This window comes from Canis lupus, chromosome 1 (genome assembly GCF_011100685.1).
Source record: "Canis lupus familiaris isolate Mischka breed German Shepherd chromosome 1, alternate assembly UU_Cfam_GSD_1.0, whole genome shotgun sequence".
Classification (NCBI taxonomy): domain Eukaryota; kingdom Metazoa; phylum Chordata; class Mammalia; order Carnivora; family Canidae; genus Canis; species Canis lupus.
In genome coordinates, this window is record NC_049222.1 from 56,492,144 (window position 1) to 56,504,770 (window position 12,627).

At 49.2% G+C, this 12,627-nt stretch overlaps 1 protein-coding gene across 1 annotated transcript in view; it reads left to right on the forward strand.

The window, feature by feature from the left end:
• The window catches only part of SMOC2 (SPARC related modular calcium binding 2), a 158,482-nt gene that overhangs the window by 111,151 nt on the left and 34,704 nt on the right, over nt 1–12,627 (forward strand). Inside the window, exons 8-9 of the mRNA NM_001177803.1 lie at nt 1,957–2,143; nt 9,112–9,194. Coding sequence (NP_001171274.1) covers nt 1,957–2,143; nt 9,112–9,194 — 270 coding nt within the window. The remainder of the gene's footprint in view (nt 1–1,956; nt 2,144–9,111; nt 9,195–12,627) is intronic.

The window sequence follows — 12,627 nt, forward strand, 5'->3', positions numbered from 1 at the left end:
CATTTACAGTCATAAAATCCCTGTATGTTGTAATATGGAAAATCACTTTATAAGCAGAAAAGTACTATAGAGATTTTTATATCAAATATATTTGCTCGGTGCATTTTTTTTTCTTTTGCTTTCTAAGGAGAAATGTGAAAGCAAAAGAATGTCCTTTCTAGATGCCGCACGACAGCTCAGGGTGTGACCGTGAACAAAGGCTCCAGTCTCTGTGGCTCCTCTTTAAAATGCGTGAGGACGGAGATTTAACTTGTCAGTGTTAATGTTCATTGAAGTATATTTAGGCTGGAGGATCCAGAAGAGGAATATTTGTGCTGAGTATTTCTAGAGTATATTTTAAATTATGTGTGACTTTGTAGTGAAGGATAAAGTGTTTTCCATGTTTTACTCTATTTAACTCAAATTCATTGTCATCTGAGGACCACTGAGTAGACAAGACTCACTTTGTTGTGATGCTGGAGTGTGATTACGCCATGAGACGGGCTTACTTTCAGACCTGTCTTTTTTTTTCTCCAGATATTAATTTAAATTCCAGTTGGTTAACATATGGTGTTGTATCAGTGCCAGGTGTACAATATAGTGACTCAACGCTTCCTACATCACCCACTGCTCATCACGACAGGTGCTCTCCTTCATCCCCATCACCTGTTTCCCCCACCCCCTCCCACTCTGCTCTGGTGACCAGCAGTGTGTTCTCTGTAGCTGAGAGTCTGTTTCTTGGTTTGCCTCTCTCTCTTTTTGTCTTTCCCTTTCCTCATTTGTTTTGTTTCTTAAACTCCACACGTGACTTTGATCATATATTTGTCTTTTTCTGACTGATTTCATTTAGCATAATACCCTCTACTTCCATCCACATCATTGCAAATGGAGCAAAAAGATTTCATTCTTTTTTATGGCTGAATAATATTCGACTGTATATATGGACCACATCTTCTTTATCCATTCATCCGTCGATGGACACTTAGGCTGTCTCCATAGTTTGCTATTATAGACAGTGCTGCTGTAAACGTCGGGGTGCAAGTCTCCTTGAATTAGTGATTTCATGTTCTTCGGGTTAATACCTAGAAGTGCAATTCCTGGGTTGTAGGGTAGCTCTATATTTAACTTTTTGAGGACCCTCCATAGCATTTTCCAGATGGCTTATTTAAATCACTGTTGCACAGATGGTGTGAGACTTCCATCTGCCCAGAGGCAGGGGTGCAGGCTGGTGGAGCAACAGACCGTGTGCTTCTGAGTTCTGGGTCAGCCCCTCCCAACTGCGGGGTCTTCCCCACATAACTAGTGTGTTCCTCTGTCTTCTTATCTACCAAGTGGTTAAATGAGAAAACCCATGAAATGAATGAGGGCAGTTCTAGCAGGTAGAAAGCTCTAAATAGCAGCTGTTGTGTGACACAAGTGTTAGATGCTAATGCTGTTAGATTGTGTCTCTCTCACTGTTAACACCACGTGTCTCCACTGTCATTTCGAGAGTTCACGGCATCCTCTCCTCTGTCACTGGGGGCAACATACACACCTTGTGGCTGTTTCGGCCCCAGGGGCCTGGGCTCACTATCTGCTGAGATGGGGTCCCGCTGTGCTCAGAAACAAGCCAGGCACATAGGCTGTCACTCCCCGCGCTTCAGCATCATCTTAAATAAAAGTTGGTGACAAAACTGAAAGAAGTGGAAAATGATTCCAGGTCTCGCACTGATTGCCAAAGAATGCTTGAGGGTGCTTACCAATGGCTTCGGTGCTCACACTGAGACTGAAACTCCGATGAGGCCGATGTGGTTGTCCCGACTGCGTTTAACAGGAGTGACCGCATGGGTAGCTCGGGCCCACCGAGCCCTGACGTTCTCCCTATCGCTCTGCCCTCCCTTCCACATGTCCCACTGCTTTCTGGTCACACCCTCAGAGCCTCTGCGTGTGACTGCCTATGTGCTGCATGCTCACACCTCCCATATTTCCTCCCTCTAGTGTCCTCGTGTGACCAGGAGCAGCAGTCAGCCCTGGAAGAGGCCAGGCAGCCCAAGAATGATAACGTGGTGATCCCCGAGTGTGCCCATGGAGGCCTCTACAAACCGGTGCAGTGCCACCCCTCCACTGGCTACTGCTGGTGCGTCCTGGTGGACACTGGACGTCCCATCCCTGGCACGTCCACCAGGTAAGGCTGCTCCTGTGGGCCAAGGGAGGTGCAGGGCAGGGGATGGGGAAGGCTGGACCCCTGGGGGTACCACTAACGTGGAGGCTCAGCCCTCAGACCTCACTGTGCTGCTGGACAGTGCTGGCCACACGCTCACGTCCCCGTGCCGGGATGCCTACACCCTGCAGGTTCTGGCCGTTGGAAGCTGGAGGAAACTGTCTCTCTGATGGCCACCAGGAGCTGCCTGTGTGAGTGCCTGTAGGAGAGGTGCAGGCTGATGTCTTTAGGCAGTGTTTGCTCCTGTCATGATTCATACAGGCTGGCACGTGACCACTGGCTCTGAACCCCGCATGGTGGGCGCTCAGAAGGTGCCCATATCAACTGCAGCCTCCTTATGCTTCTGGTTTCAGCAAAGGGAGCCAAGCATTTCACAAGCTGAAAGAACCAATCGCCAAAATTGGCTTTCTACAGCGTAAAAATAAAAATGGTGTGCTAGAGGCAAGAGCAACAATCGCTGTGCAAGGTCTGAGATACAAAAAATGTATCCACTCCTATTTTGTGTGAGTTTGGGCAAAGCACACAGTTACATAATCACACCTGAACCACTCATGGAATTTATAAAACGTGCATGAAGATGTCTTTGCAGTACTTTGTTATATGAATTGATCCTTGAATTTTCATAGATTGATATAAAAATGATTTGCAAATGTACAAAAATATTATCTCTTAAAAGTTATCAAATTTAACCCCTGGTTTCATCTCTAGCATCTATGCATGAGCATTTTGACACTTCCTAAATTATTTCCCCCAATTTTTCAAGGGTGATCATGAGACTTTTAGAGGAGGAAACACTCCTCTAAACAGTAGGTTCCAGGCAGCGAAGTCCAGGTAACCAGCGAATAAATGTCTTGTCAACATGAAGTCCACCCACACCTGGTCCCCCATCTGGCTCATTCAATAAAACCAGTCTCCTCAGGGTCCCTGCTTTGAGATTGGAATGACACAGTGGGATTACAGCTGGTCCTTGGTGGCTGGCGTGCCCCCGTGGAGGGTCGGTCTGCCTTCTGTGCTGTGCACGGTGCAGAGTAGAGTCCAGACAAGGGAATCAGGCCAGAGACGGAGTCTCGGCATCTGCAGGGGTGCTAATGGAGATCATTTCACACAAGGGTGCTCTGCACGGCTTGAAGAGAACATAAATCTTTTTAAGATTTTGGTTTGAGAAATGTGTTTAGGTTCCTGTGCACGTATGTATAGGGAGTATTGTTTTCTAAGAAATCTTTCTTAGGAAGCAGTATTTCTACCTTTAAAACCCTGCCTTGCTTACTATGTATTTAGGTTGAGCATTTGTTCCCCAGAAGGGAGCTTGGTTCCTGCCCTGCTGGCCCCTCGGCTGCTCCTCCAGGTGTTGCTGGCAGATGCTTTCTTCAAACTAGCTGACAAAAACCCCCATGCTGTCAAAACCAGAACTCCTCAAACTGGCCCTTAAATGAGGAGATCAATGTTTATGATGTTATCCCTAAAGAACCTGTATACATTTTTATTACAACCAGACAAGAAACATAGTAACCCCTCTTCCTTCCCATCTGTCCTGATTTCTTTCTGCCCAGACTTTACACGGTCTTCACAAGCCCCAGGAAGAAGAGCATCACGTTCTCATCTTCCTGAAATCTGCCTACAGGAGAGAATAACTCACTCTTAGAGCTTTGAATTTCAAGAAACAGTATTAGATTAAACCCAGTTAGGAAGACCCCTTAGACTACTGCTGCATTTTGTCCCATCTATTCATCCATCCATCTGTCCATCTGTCCGTCCATCCTTCCATTCATTCATCCGTCCATCCTTCCATCTCTGTCTGTCCATCGATCGATCCATCCTTCTGTCCATCCATTCACCCTTCTGTCCATCTGTTCATCTGTCCATCCACCCAGCCATCTGTCTATCCATCCATTCATCCATCCATCCTTATGTCCATCTGTCTGTCCTTCTTTCCATCCATCCTTCCATTCATCAATCCATGCATGCATGCATGCATCCATCCATCTGTCCTTATATCTATCCATCCATCTGTCCATCTGTCCATCCATTCATCCATCTGTCCATCCATCATCCATCCTTCCATCCATCCATCTATCCTTCCACCCATGCATCCTTTCATCTATTCATACGTTCATCCTTCCATCTGCCCTTCCTTCCATCCATCCATCCATCCATCCATCCATCCATCCATCCATCTGTCCGTCTGTCCGTCTGTCCATCCATCCTTCCAATGATGACAATCCCTTATTATTCTAGGGATTGAGGAAAGAGTGTTGACCAACAGAGCAGGTCTCATGCCTCAGGGGCTTCTTTCCTGCTTGGGGAATGTCAAGGAAGGAGCAAGTGGCACCACTTCCCAATGCAGTAAAAGGGAAGTCCTCACATCCTGCCAGCCTCAAAACTTAAAACTTGCACACCTCAAAGGCAAAGGGAGGTTCAGATTATCTCAGCAGTTCGAGGACATACTTTAATAAGCCATGTTTTGCTTCTCCCTGGTCTGCCATCTCTGACCTACCGGCTGGCTCTGTAACTCATCCCTGACAGTGTTTCTAGAAGCATCATTCAGCATAGCTGGTGCTTCCTTCTGACAGCAAGGACAGCCTTCCCCACAGACCCTCAGGTGGCCTCCCTCCCTTGAATTAGCCACACTATCATGCTCAGGCCAGGCCTACTGCTCATGGAGGAAGGGCCATTGTGGTTCCCATCTCTTGGAATCAGGCCTGGGACAGGGCTGCCCCCACCTCTGTCCCCTCACTGTTGTGCACACTGTTCTGGGGGTTGGAGATGTACAGGCAACAAAATGGACAAAAATCCATGCTTCCCTGGAGCTTATGTTCCAATGGAAGGAAACAGACTATGGGCAAAGCACATCAGTAGATGTGCCAAATGTAAGTAATTATGCTGGTGAACGACAAGTGCTGTGGAGGAAAACAAACCAGAATAGGGAGAAGGAGTGCTGGGGAGGCCCAACTTGCATTCTGCAGAAAGCTGACATTGGAGTCGAGTCCTGAAGATGCTCGGGTGGGGATGCAGGTGGGGGCAAGCTGATGGACGTCTGTCGGAGCACAGCCCAGACAGAGGCAGTGAGCGCTGCCCCACACAGGGGAGGTCCCTGAGCCAGAAGACCGTTGTTTTGGCTCAAAGGTAGGGTGTATCGATTAGGAACTTTTTCACTTCTGATAGTGGCAAATCTGAGAAGTACACATAAACAAGGGACTATGTTACCTTGGGTAAGAATTACAGAGAACAAGAAAGCTCATTTCAGTTGATACTGTGGTTTGGTGATGTCATCAGGGACACAGCTGTCTTTGCCCTTGGGCAGACTCTTCTCATGGTCGCAGGATGGCTGCAGAGATCCAGGCATCTCATCCAGACACCACAGTGCTCAGAGAATACACAGCCCATCTCTCTCTGTCTTCGGAAGCCAAATGACCTTCCCTACAAGTCCCCTAGCAAATTCAATATGTGGATTATTGGGCAGAACTGGATCATATGACCATGGCTAAACCCAGTACTGGCAAGATAAATGGAATTGGTTTAAATTGATCTTTTGGGAGGCATGGATATTGGGAAATCAGTCAAAATTAGAAACATTCAGGGATATCTGATAAGCTGCTGGCCAGCTTCACCAGCCCACACCTACACTGGTTCTCTGTTTAAATACCCTCTGTTGCATTATTCCTACTTTCTTATAATTTTCTGAGATAAGCAGTTCTTCCAGGGAGATACTTTATAGTTTTGCTTTATATTTGGAGAGATGGTTCAGGTTTTTTCCCCCAATTATCCTATTTATATTCACTGATGGGAAAGAACAATTTAAAAATCCAACACAGAAAGAAGCCATAAATATAAAGCACATTGTCATTATAAGCCAGTTCCCTTTTGCTCCTGGTGCCAGGCAAGATCATTAAAACACACAGACTTTGCTGTGGGCTGTGCTGAGGACGACAAACATATGCTGTTTGCCTGCCAGGGTCAACGGCAGCTTCCTTCTAACGTGGAGCTGCTAGCTGGCACGATCATCTGTAGAAACATCAGTTGGACCAGATGCACACGTCCATCTTGATTCTCTCACTTTTTTGTGTCAAAGTTGACATGTTGGCCACAGTGTGCAGATTCCCTTCGGGCTGGAGCCCAGGCACCTGCATGGTCAAGTAGGATCCGGTCGGAGAGGGGCAGGTTCCAGCCCGGCTACCGTTTAGCAGGACGAGAGCTGATGTGGGCTAGCAGATCAAGCATGGAACAGGCCGATGGCAGCTACATTGGCTGGTGAAGGTTCACCATCTGCCATTAGACTTCCAACTGCTCTCACCTCCCACTAGGGCTCCCCAGGTCCCCTGACGCCAGAGCCTGTCTCTCTCGGTGGCCGGGATGCATGTGGCTACGTGAGCACGAAACCCCATTTCTCCCTGGCAGGAAGCCTGGTACTGATGGGCACACAGGCAGTCAAGAGATATTCATTTCTTTTCATACAAATAAGTTCAACACTATTGAAAAGAATGTGATCGATGTTGACACTGAGTTTGGATTTTTTTTATTGGATTTTTTTAAATTTTATTTTATTTTATTAATCCTATTTCTTGAGATGGCCATTTCTGCAAGGTAAGGCATTCCCCAGTATTCTTTAAAATTAGAGACAGAATGCTGTCATTTAAATATGCATTTTTATATCAGCATAGTGCTGGGATTCTTAAGGCATCCCCAGATCAAATTTGGAACAAACCCAGAATGACCAGTGTAACTCGTGTCCAGGTTTCTGCAAAGGTAAAGATTCACAGGGAGGGTTAGAAAGGACCCGCTCTTATCACCCACGTGAAGGACGGGGCATGGACTCCTAGCCCTTGGGTGGCTCCACACAGAGTTCGTGTTACCAGTTCGGCGTCTAACCCAGTGGAGTAGCCCGTGGCTTCCCTGAGCCACCCGCTCTGATATTCCTGCAAACGGGGTGTCCTCGGGAATGGCCCGGCTCTTGGGTTTCCCCTGGGAGTCCTGTCCTCATCCATCAGGAGCTGGGACACCTGCTGGTCCTTTCATAGCTCCCATTTCATGGTACAAGTTCCAACCTCTTCCAATCCCAGGGACACTGACCCAGAGCCTGAGATGAAGACCTCAGTGGTGAAGGTTCTCCAAAGTTAGCACGTGTAGGTGAGAACAGGAGCGGTCCCTCGGTGAGCTGGCTGCATCACACATTTCCTCTTGGTGAATGTTGGGCTCCCATCTACCTGTCACAGCCCCAGGCAGGAGAGGGTCGCCCTGGTTGGGGAGTGGGTCCCCGCAGCCCTGCTCATGTGCCCGTGACTCTGCTTCCTCTGCTGTCTGCACTGAATCCCACCACGTTTCAAAAGAACATGAGTTGATGCCTTCTGGTGAGAACGTGATGGCTTAACTACTTGCCGGAGTGTGAGGGACTCTAATTTCAAAAACATCATTTCAGAAAGATGCGTTAGGTTTGTGGGAGTGCATGTTAGGTTCTCTGGCATCAAAGAGGCCACTCAGGGTGGGGGGGCTTGACATCTCAGCTGCATCTCCGCTGCTCCAGGTAGGCCGTGCAGGGACTGGCCACCAGGGAAGGACACTTCCAGTGTGTCCCTCGGGGAGACAGTTCTTGTCCTCTTGTTTCCTATGGTAGGAAGACAAAATGTAAGGAAAAATAAGAATTGGAAATGATCCCTATGAAGTAAATGTGAGTTCCCGTCCCTCTCTTAGGAAGTGAGGAGGGAAGGGGGGGGTACAATGCCATGCGAGGAGCCAACAGAACCTTGTTCACTTCTGGAAACCAGCCGGCCTTCAGTCCGGAACGTTCCACCTCGCCCCTCCCTCTGGTGCACATTGTCCCTGCTGTCAGACAACGTGAGGGGCTGGGGGCAGCAGTGTCCCCACTGCGCGGGGGCGGTTCTCCCCGGGATCCAGGTCCCTCCGTCTGTGGTACCAAGTGCCCAGACCACAGGCATTCCTGAATTGCCGCTGAGTACCCGCACCAGCTGCTCCCCTCGGCCTGCATCCGAAGCCTGTCAGGGACAGGTGCCCTGGGTCCCGTCAGCTCTCATGGGGGAACAGCACCCACACCTTGTGCGTGGATGTCAGGACACACCTGTCAGACTTCTCCACGGTTTCTGTTCACTTGATGTGGGGCGGCATGTAGCACTTTCTCCTCCCCCCTTCCCATCTCCTCCGCCTCCTCCAAGGCCCTTCTTCAAAATCCTCCGCCTCCCGAAAGCACTCTCCTCTTTCCTCTTCTTCCTTCTTTCGCAGGGCTTATATCCATTTTTCATTCCTTCCTTACACTTCCATCTCTTCCTTTCCTTTGGACCTTCCTTCCATCCTTCCTCCCTTCATCCTTCCTTCCTTCCTTCCTTCCTTCCTTCCTTCCTTCCTTCCTTCCTTCCATCCTTTGGACCTTCCTTCCATCCTTCCTCCCTTCATCCATCCATCCTTCCTTCCTTCCTTCCTTCCTTCCTTCCTTCCTTCCTTCCTTCCTTCCTTCTTTCCTTCCTTTAACACAGGGACAACCTTTTGTAGCTTCATAAATCAGAATAAGATTTAGTTGGTCTTTCAGTAACAGGTAAATCTAAACTTCTGAGGTTCCTTCTGAGACATCTTTCCGGGCCACACCCACTGGCCTCCCTTACCCAGGGGCACTTGGCCCTCCTCTCCCCCACCTTCCTCCTCTGGGCCACGTCAGATCCTGGAGGCGAGGATGTGGTGGTGCTCGGTGGCCACTAGTGATGGACGGGCAAAGCCTTACGCGGGGTGCCCCTTCCTACTGACCGTGAAGAATAAGCTTACCATAGTAAATTGTCACAAAGGTCATAAAAGGTCACAAGTCTGAAGAGGTCGCTGCAGCTGATACACTGCGGGCTGAGGGCGGGCACCATTGCAGGAGCACCTGATAAACGGAAGAAGGCATCCTCTTCCAGGCGTCACCCTGTTTCCCTTTCTTGCCCTCCTCGTAGGTACGAACAGCCGAAATGTGACAACACAGCCAGGGCTCACCCAACCAAAACCAGGGATCTGTACAAGGGCCGCCAGCTCCAAGGTGAGTAGAAGGGAAGGATTGCTTGAAGCGCATCCACCACAGCTCCGAGCTTGTTCGCAGGTCTAGGATGAGAAAGAACGTCTCCCTCTCTGTTCCCTGTGGCCAAGGGCCTTCGGGCGGTCGACCAGTGAGCCTCCTCCCAGGGCCCTGAGCTCAGCACACGCGCGGGAGCCCCAGGGAGCATGTTCAGGGCACGCGTGGGTCGTGGCACCTGTGGCCGCTACCCTGGAGGTGCCAAGCCTAAGAGCCAGCATTTCAGAGAAGCAAACAACGCCCCCTAAAATCAGATCTTCTAAACCAAAAGGATCCTTTAATTCCTTTACCTAAAAGAAAGCAGTAATTCAAATGTCATTTTCTGGCATTCCTTTTGGATTGAATCAACAGTTCAAGGAGCCGAAGTCCAGGTTTTAACAAAACATGAGCTCAGTCTTTGTATCAAGTGAGTTTAATTACAAAGAAGTATTCCAAATTAAACAGAGGCAGTGAGTTTAATCTTATAATTATTAAAAGTGCGTTCATAAGAAAATATTTTATGGATGTTGTCTTTCATCAAAAAAGCACATAAGTGTTTATGATACACCAAAAATGATTATTTCAACAGTTAAACCTAAAGCCTCTGGTGGACCCCACGTCCCTCCAGGAATTTACATGGGATTAAGAGTGGCGGCATCGAGCGTGGGGGCCCGGCCAGCAAGGTTCCCACAATTGGTTCATCTCGTGAGATCAAGGAGTTTAGAGACAGAGCTCTGACATCATGGGGTGAATTTGATGGCATCCGTAAGATGCTTCAAAGCTAGTCACTATTTCATTTTGGTTCCCTCTCTCTCTCTCTCTTTTTTTTTTTTTTTTCTTTTAAATATCTCCAGATTGTGTGTGTTTTTAGCCAATGCCCCAGAGACCGTGAAAATCATTCTCTAACGTCCTTAGCTCAGAGCACATGTTTGATCTTGGTCTTACACCAAGTTCGGATAAATTCCGCTTGGAGAAGTGTGGCTCTTGCTCTTTTTGCATTAGTCTTGATAAAGAGGGTTTTAAATTCTAAGACATTTTCCTCTTTATGAACAAAGATAGAAATGACTAGGGTATCACCCAGACACGTCTCTATCGTTCAGCAACACTGGGAATGAAAGTAGCTAAGACAGAGGAAGAGGAAGAGCAGGATGAAGGCAGCCTCTACCCGTCGCCTTCAGTGTTTCTGGGGTGTTCACAAGAGGGGCTGTCTCCCAGCTCCAGATCTCCTGTGATGTCCTTTTGATGCAGGCTCATGGGGTCTATGGGAGATGTGATTTTTGTGATTCTGTGGTCGATGTACTCTGTGTTTCATGGACCATTCTCCTTCCCACCTCTTGGGATGGGGAGAGAGGGAAGGAGAGGTCATGTAGGTGCAACCACAAGCACCACACGAATTCCTAGTTGAGCACCGTTTGTATACATGATGTCTTACCCTGAGAAGGAGCTCAGTGCGAAGCCGAATTGCTCCCTGATGTTCTTGGACCAGACGGGAGTTCTCTCCCTCCATCATCTGTTGGAGTCTCTTCCCTCTGAAGTCAGACTTTAACACTGGTGGATGAGATTTTTCTTCACAGGAAGTAATGAATCTAACAGGTGCGTGGAGAGCCCTCCATGATGTTTGCCGTTTGTAGCTGGTCTTAATCTGTCTCATGAACGTCAAACAGTCCATTTTTTGCTAAGGGTCCAACACTCTTGACGTTTTCTTTTTGGACAATACAAAACTGCATTACTTCCAAGTCAAGCTCTGTGAGTTTTGCATTGTGACATCCAGTCCATTTATTAACGTCCAGAGTAGCTTCTCGGTTTGTTAGTAAAAGGTGCTATGACAGGAGACAATCCTGTTTCCTCCTGGTGGTGTCCTTGCCGGGAGGCTCTTTACATGGTAGACCCAACACATTAAATACCAGACCCAGTTCTTGATGTAAGGGCGGGAATGGTCGTCGGTTCATGGGAGCGGCTGCTCATCCAGTTGAGAAACACGAGTGGCGTCTTGTGGGCTGGTCGGGCTGTCGGAGGTGAGGTCCGGTGGGCCAGGGAACACGTGGTGAGGAGGCACGACCCCAGCTGGAGAGTCTGCCCCTCAGTCCCCGCAGGAGGAGGATTATTCGGCTGTCCCTGCCGAGGTGCCCCTCCTCTCCCATCCCTTAAATAAAAACCAGAGTCTCCAGGCACACAAGCCACTTTTTGCAAACCGTATAATTGGTATAGCTTGGTACCGTTCATGACCACTTCATCATTTTGATTTTTTGAAGATAGTTATCCTTATTAGGAAAGAAACAAGTAGGTCTTGAAGCAAGTCCAGGACAGAGACTGTTGGTGGTGGGGAGGAGAAGGCAGCCCGGTGGGCACACACTCAAGCCACACTTAGGCCGAAGCGTTTTCTTCTTAGAAGGTACAGTTTTCATCTTCAGCGGCTTTCTCAGTCCCGGCCAGGGAGGGCCCTTTACTTTCCAAGCCAAGCTGATACCTGTCTCATGAGCGGCCCCCTGGTTTGGAGGGTTTGTTGGCTGTCAGATGCCTTGCCCGCCCTCCGTGGGGTGGTTAGGACACTGCTCGGCCCTCACGAGATGACAGCCAGCGTCTTACTGTGGGGGGCATCAGCATCCCCCCAACAGGTCCCCTTTGAGAATGGGGTCATGATTTGGGCTTTTTGATTCCATGAGTTTCCCTACAAGACCTGCCATGTGTCCTGACAGAGGTAAATTCCCAGGATGGTAGGAATTTTGAACAAAGACATTGAAGCACTACCTTTCCCATCTATAAGTTTGCTGTGTTTCACTCTGTCCTAGTAAGCTCCAGCCTGCCCGTGCCCGCCTTGGGCCTCCTGGGGTCCAGCCTGCCCGTGACTCCCTCAGGTCTTTCTAAGCTCCAGCCTGCCCATGTGCCCCTTGGGCCCCTGGGGTCCAGCCTACCCGTGTTCCCCTCGGGCCCCCCGAGGTCCAGCCTCTGCCCGTGACTCTAGGCCTCCCAAGGCCTCTCACCTCTGTGGGAGAGCAGTGGCGAGCTGCAGGTTTTTCCATTCCCTTGGGGTCTCCCCATTCTTGTGTGGCCGCCAGGACTCAGCTTCTTAGGGAGGCTGTCCCGGGCTCCTGTCTGCTGGACAGGGTTCACGGTATGTGTTCACGTGGCATCTGGGGTACACGGACTGTGTGCTGGTGTTGCTTACCCTCATGTCCTCCAAGAGGTGGCCTCGAGCCGTCCGGGGCCCCACCATCTGGCATGGAGCTCGCAGGAGGCACTCCCATGCTGAAAAGAGCTTGTCAATGAAGGACATTAGGCCATGTTTCTTTTCATACTCAAAGCCTCTTGGCTGCTCTGTCCTGAGGGATATTGTGGAATTAGCCCAGCAGGTGGTTTTGCTGATTGGAAGGTGTGCAGTATGAGTGTCTGATACCTGGGGTGTAACGTGGGGGGAGGATGG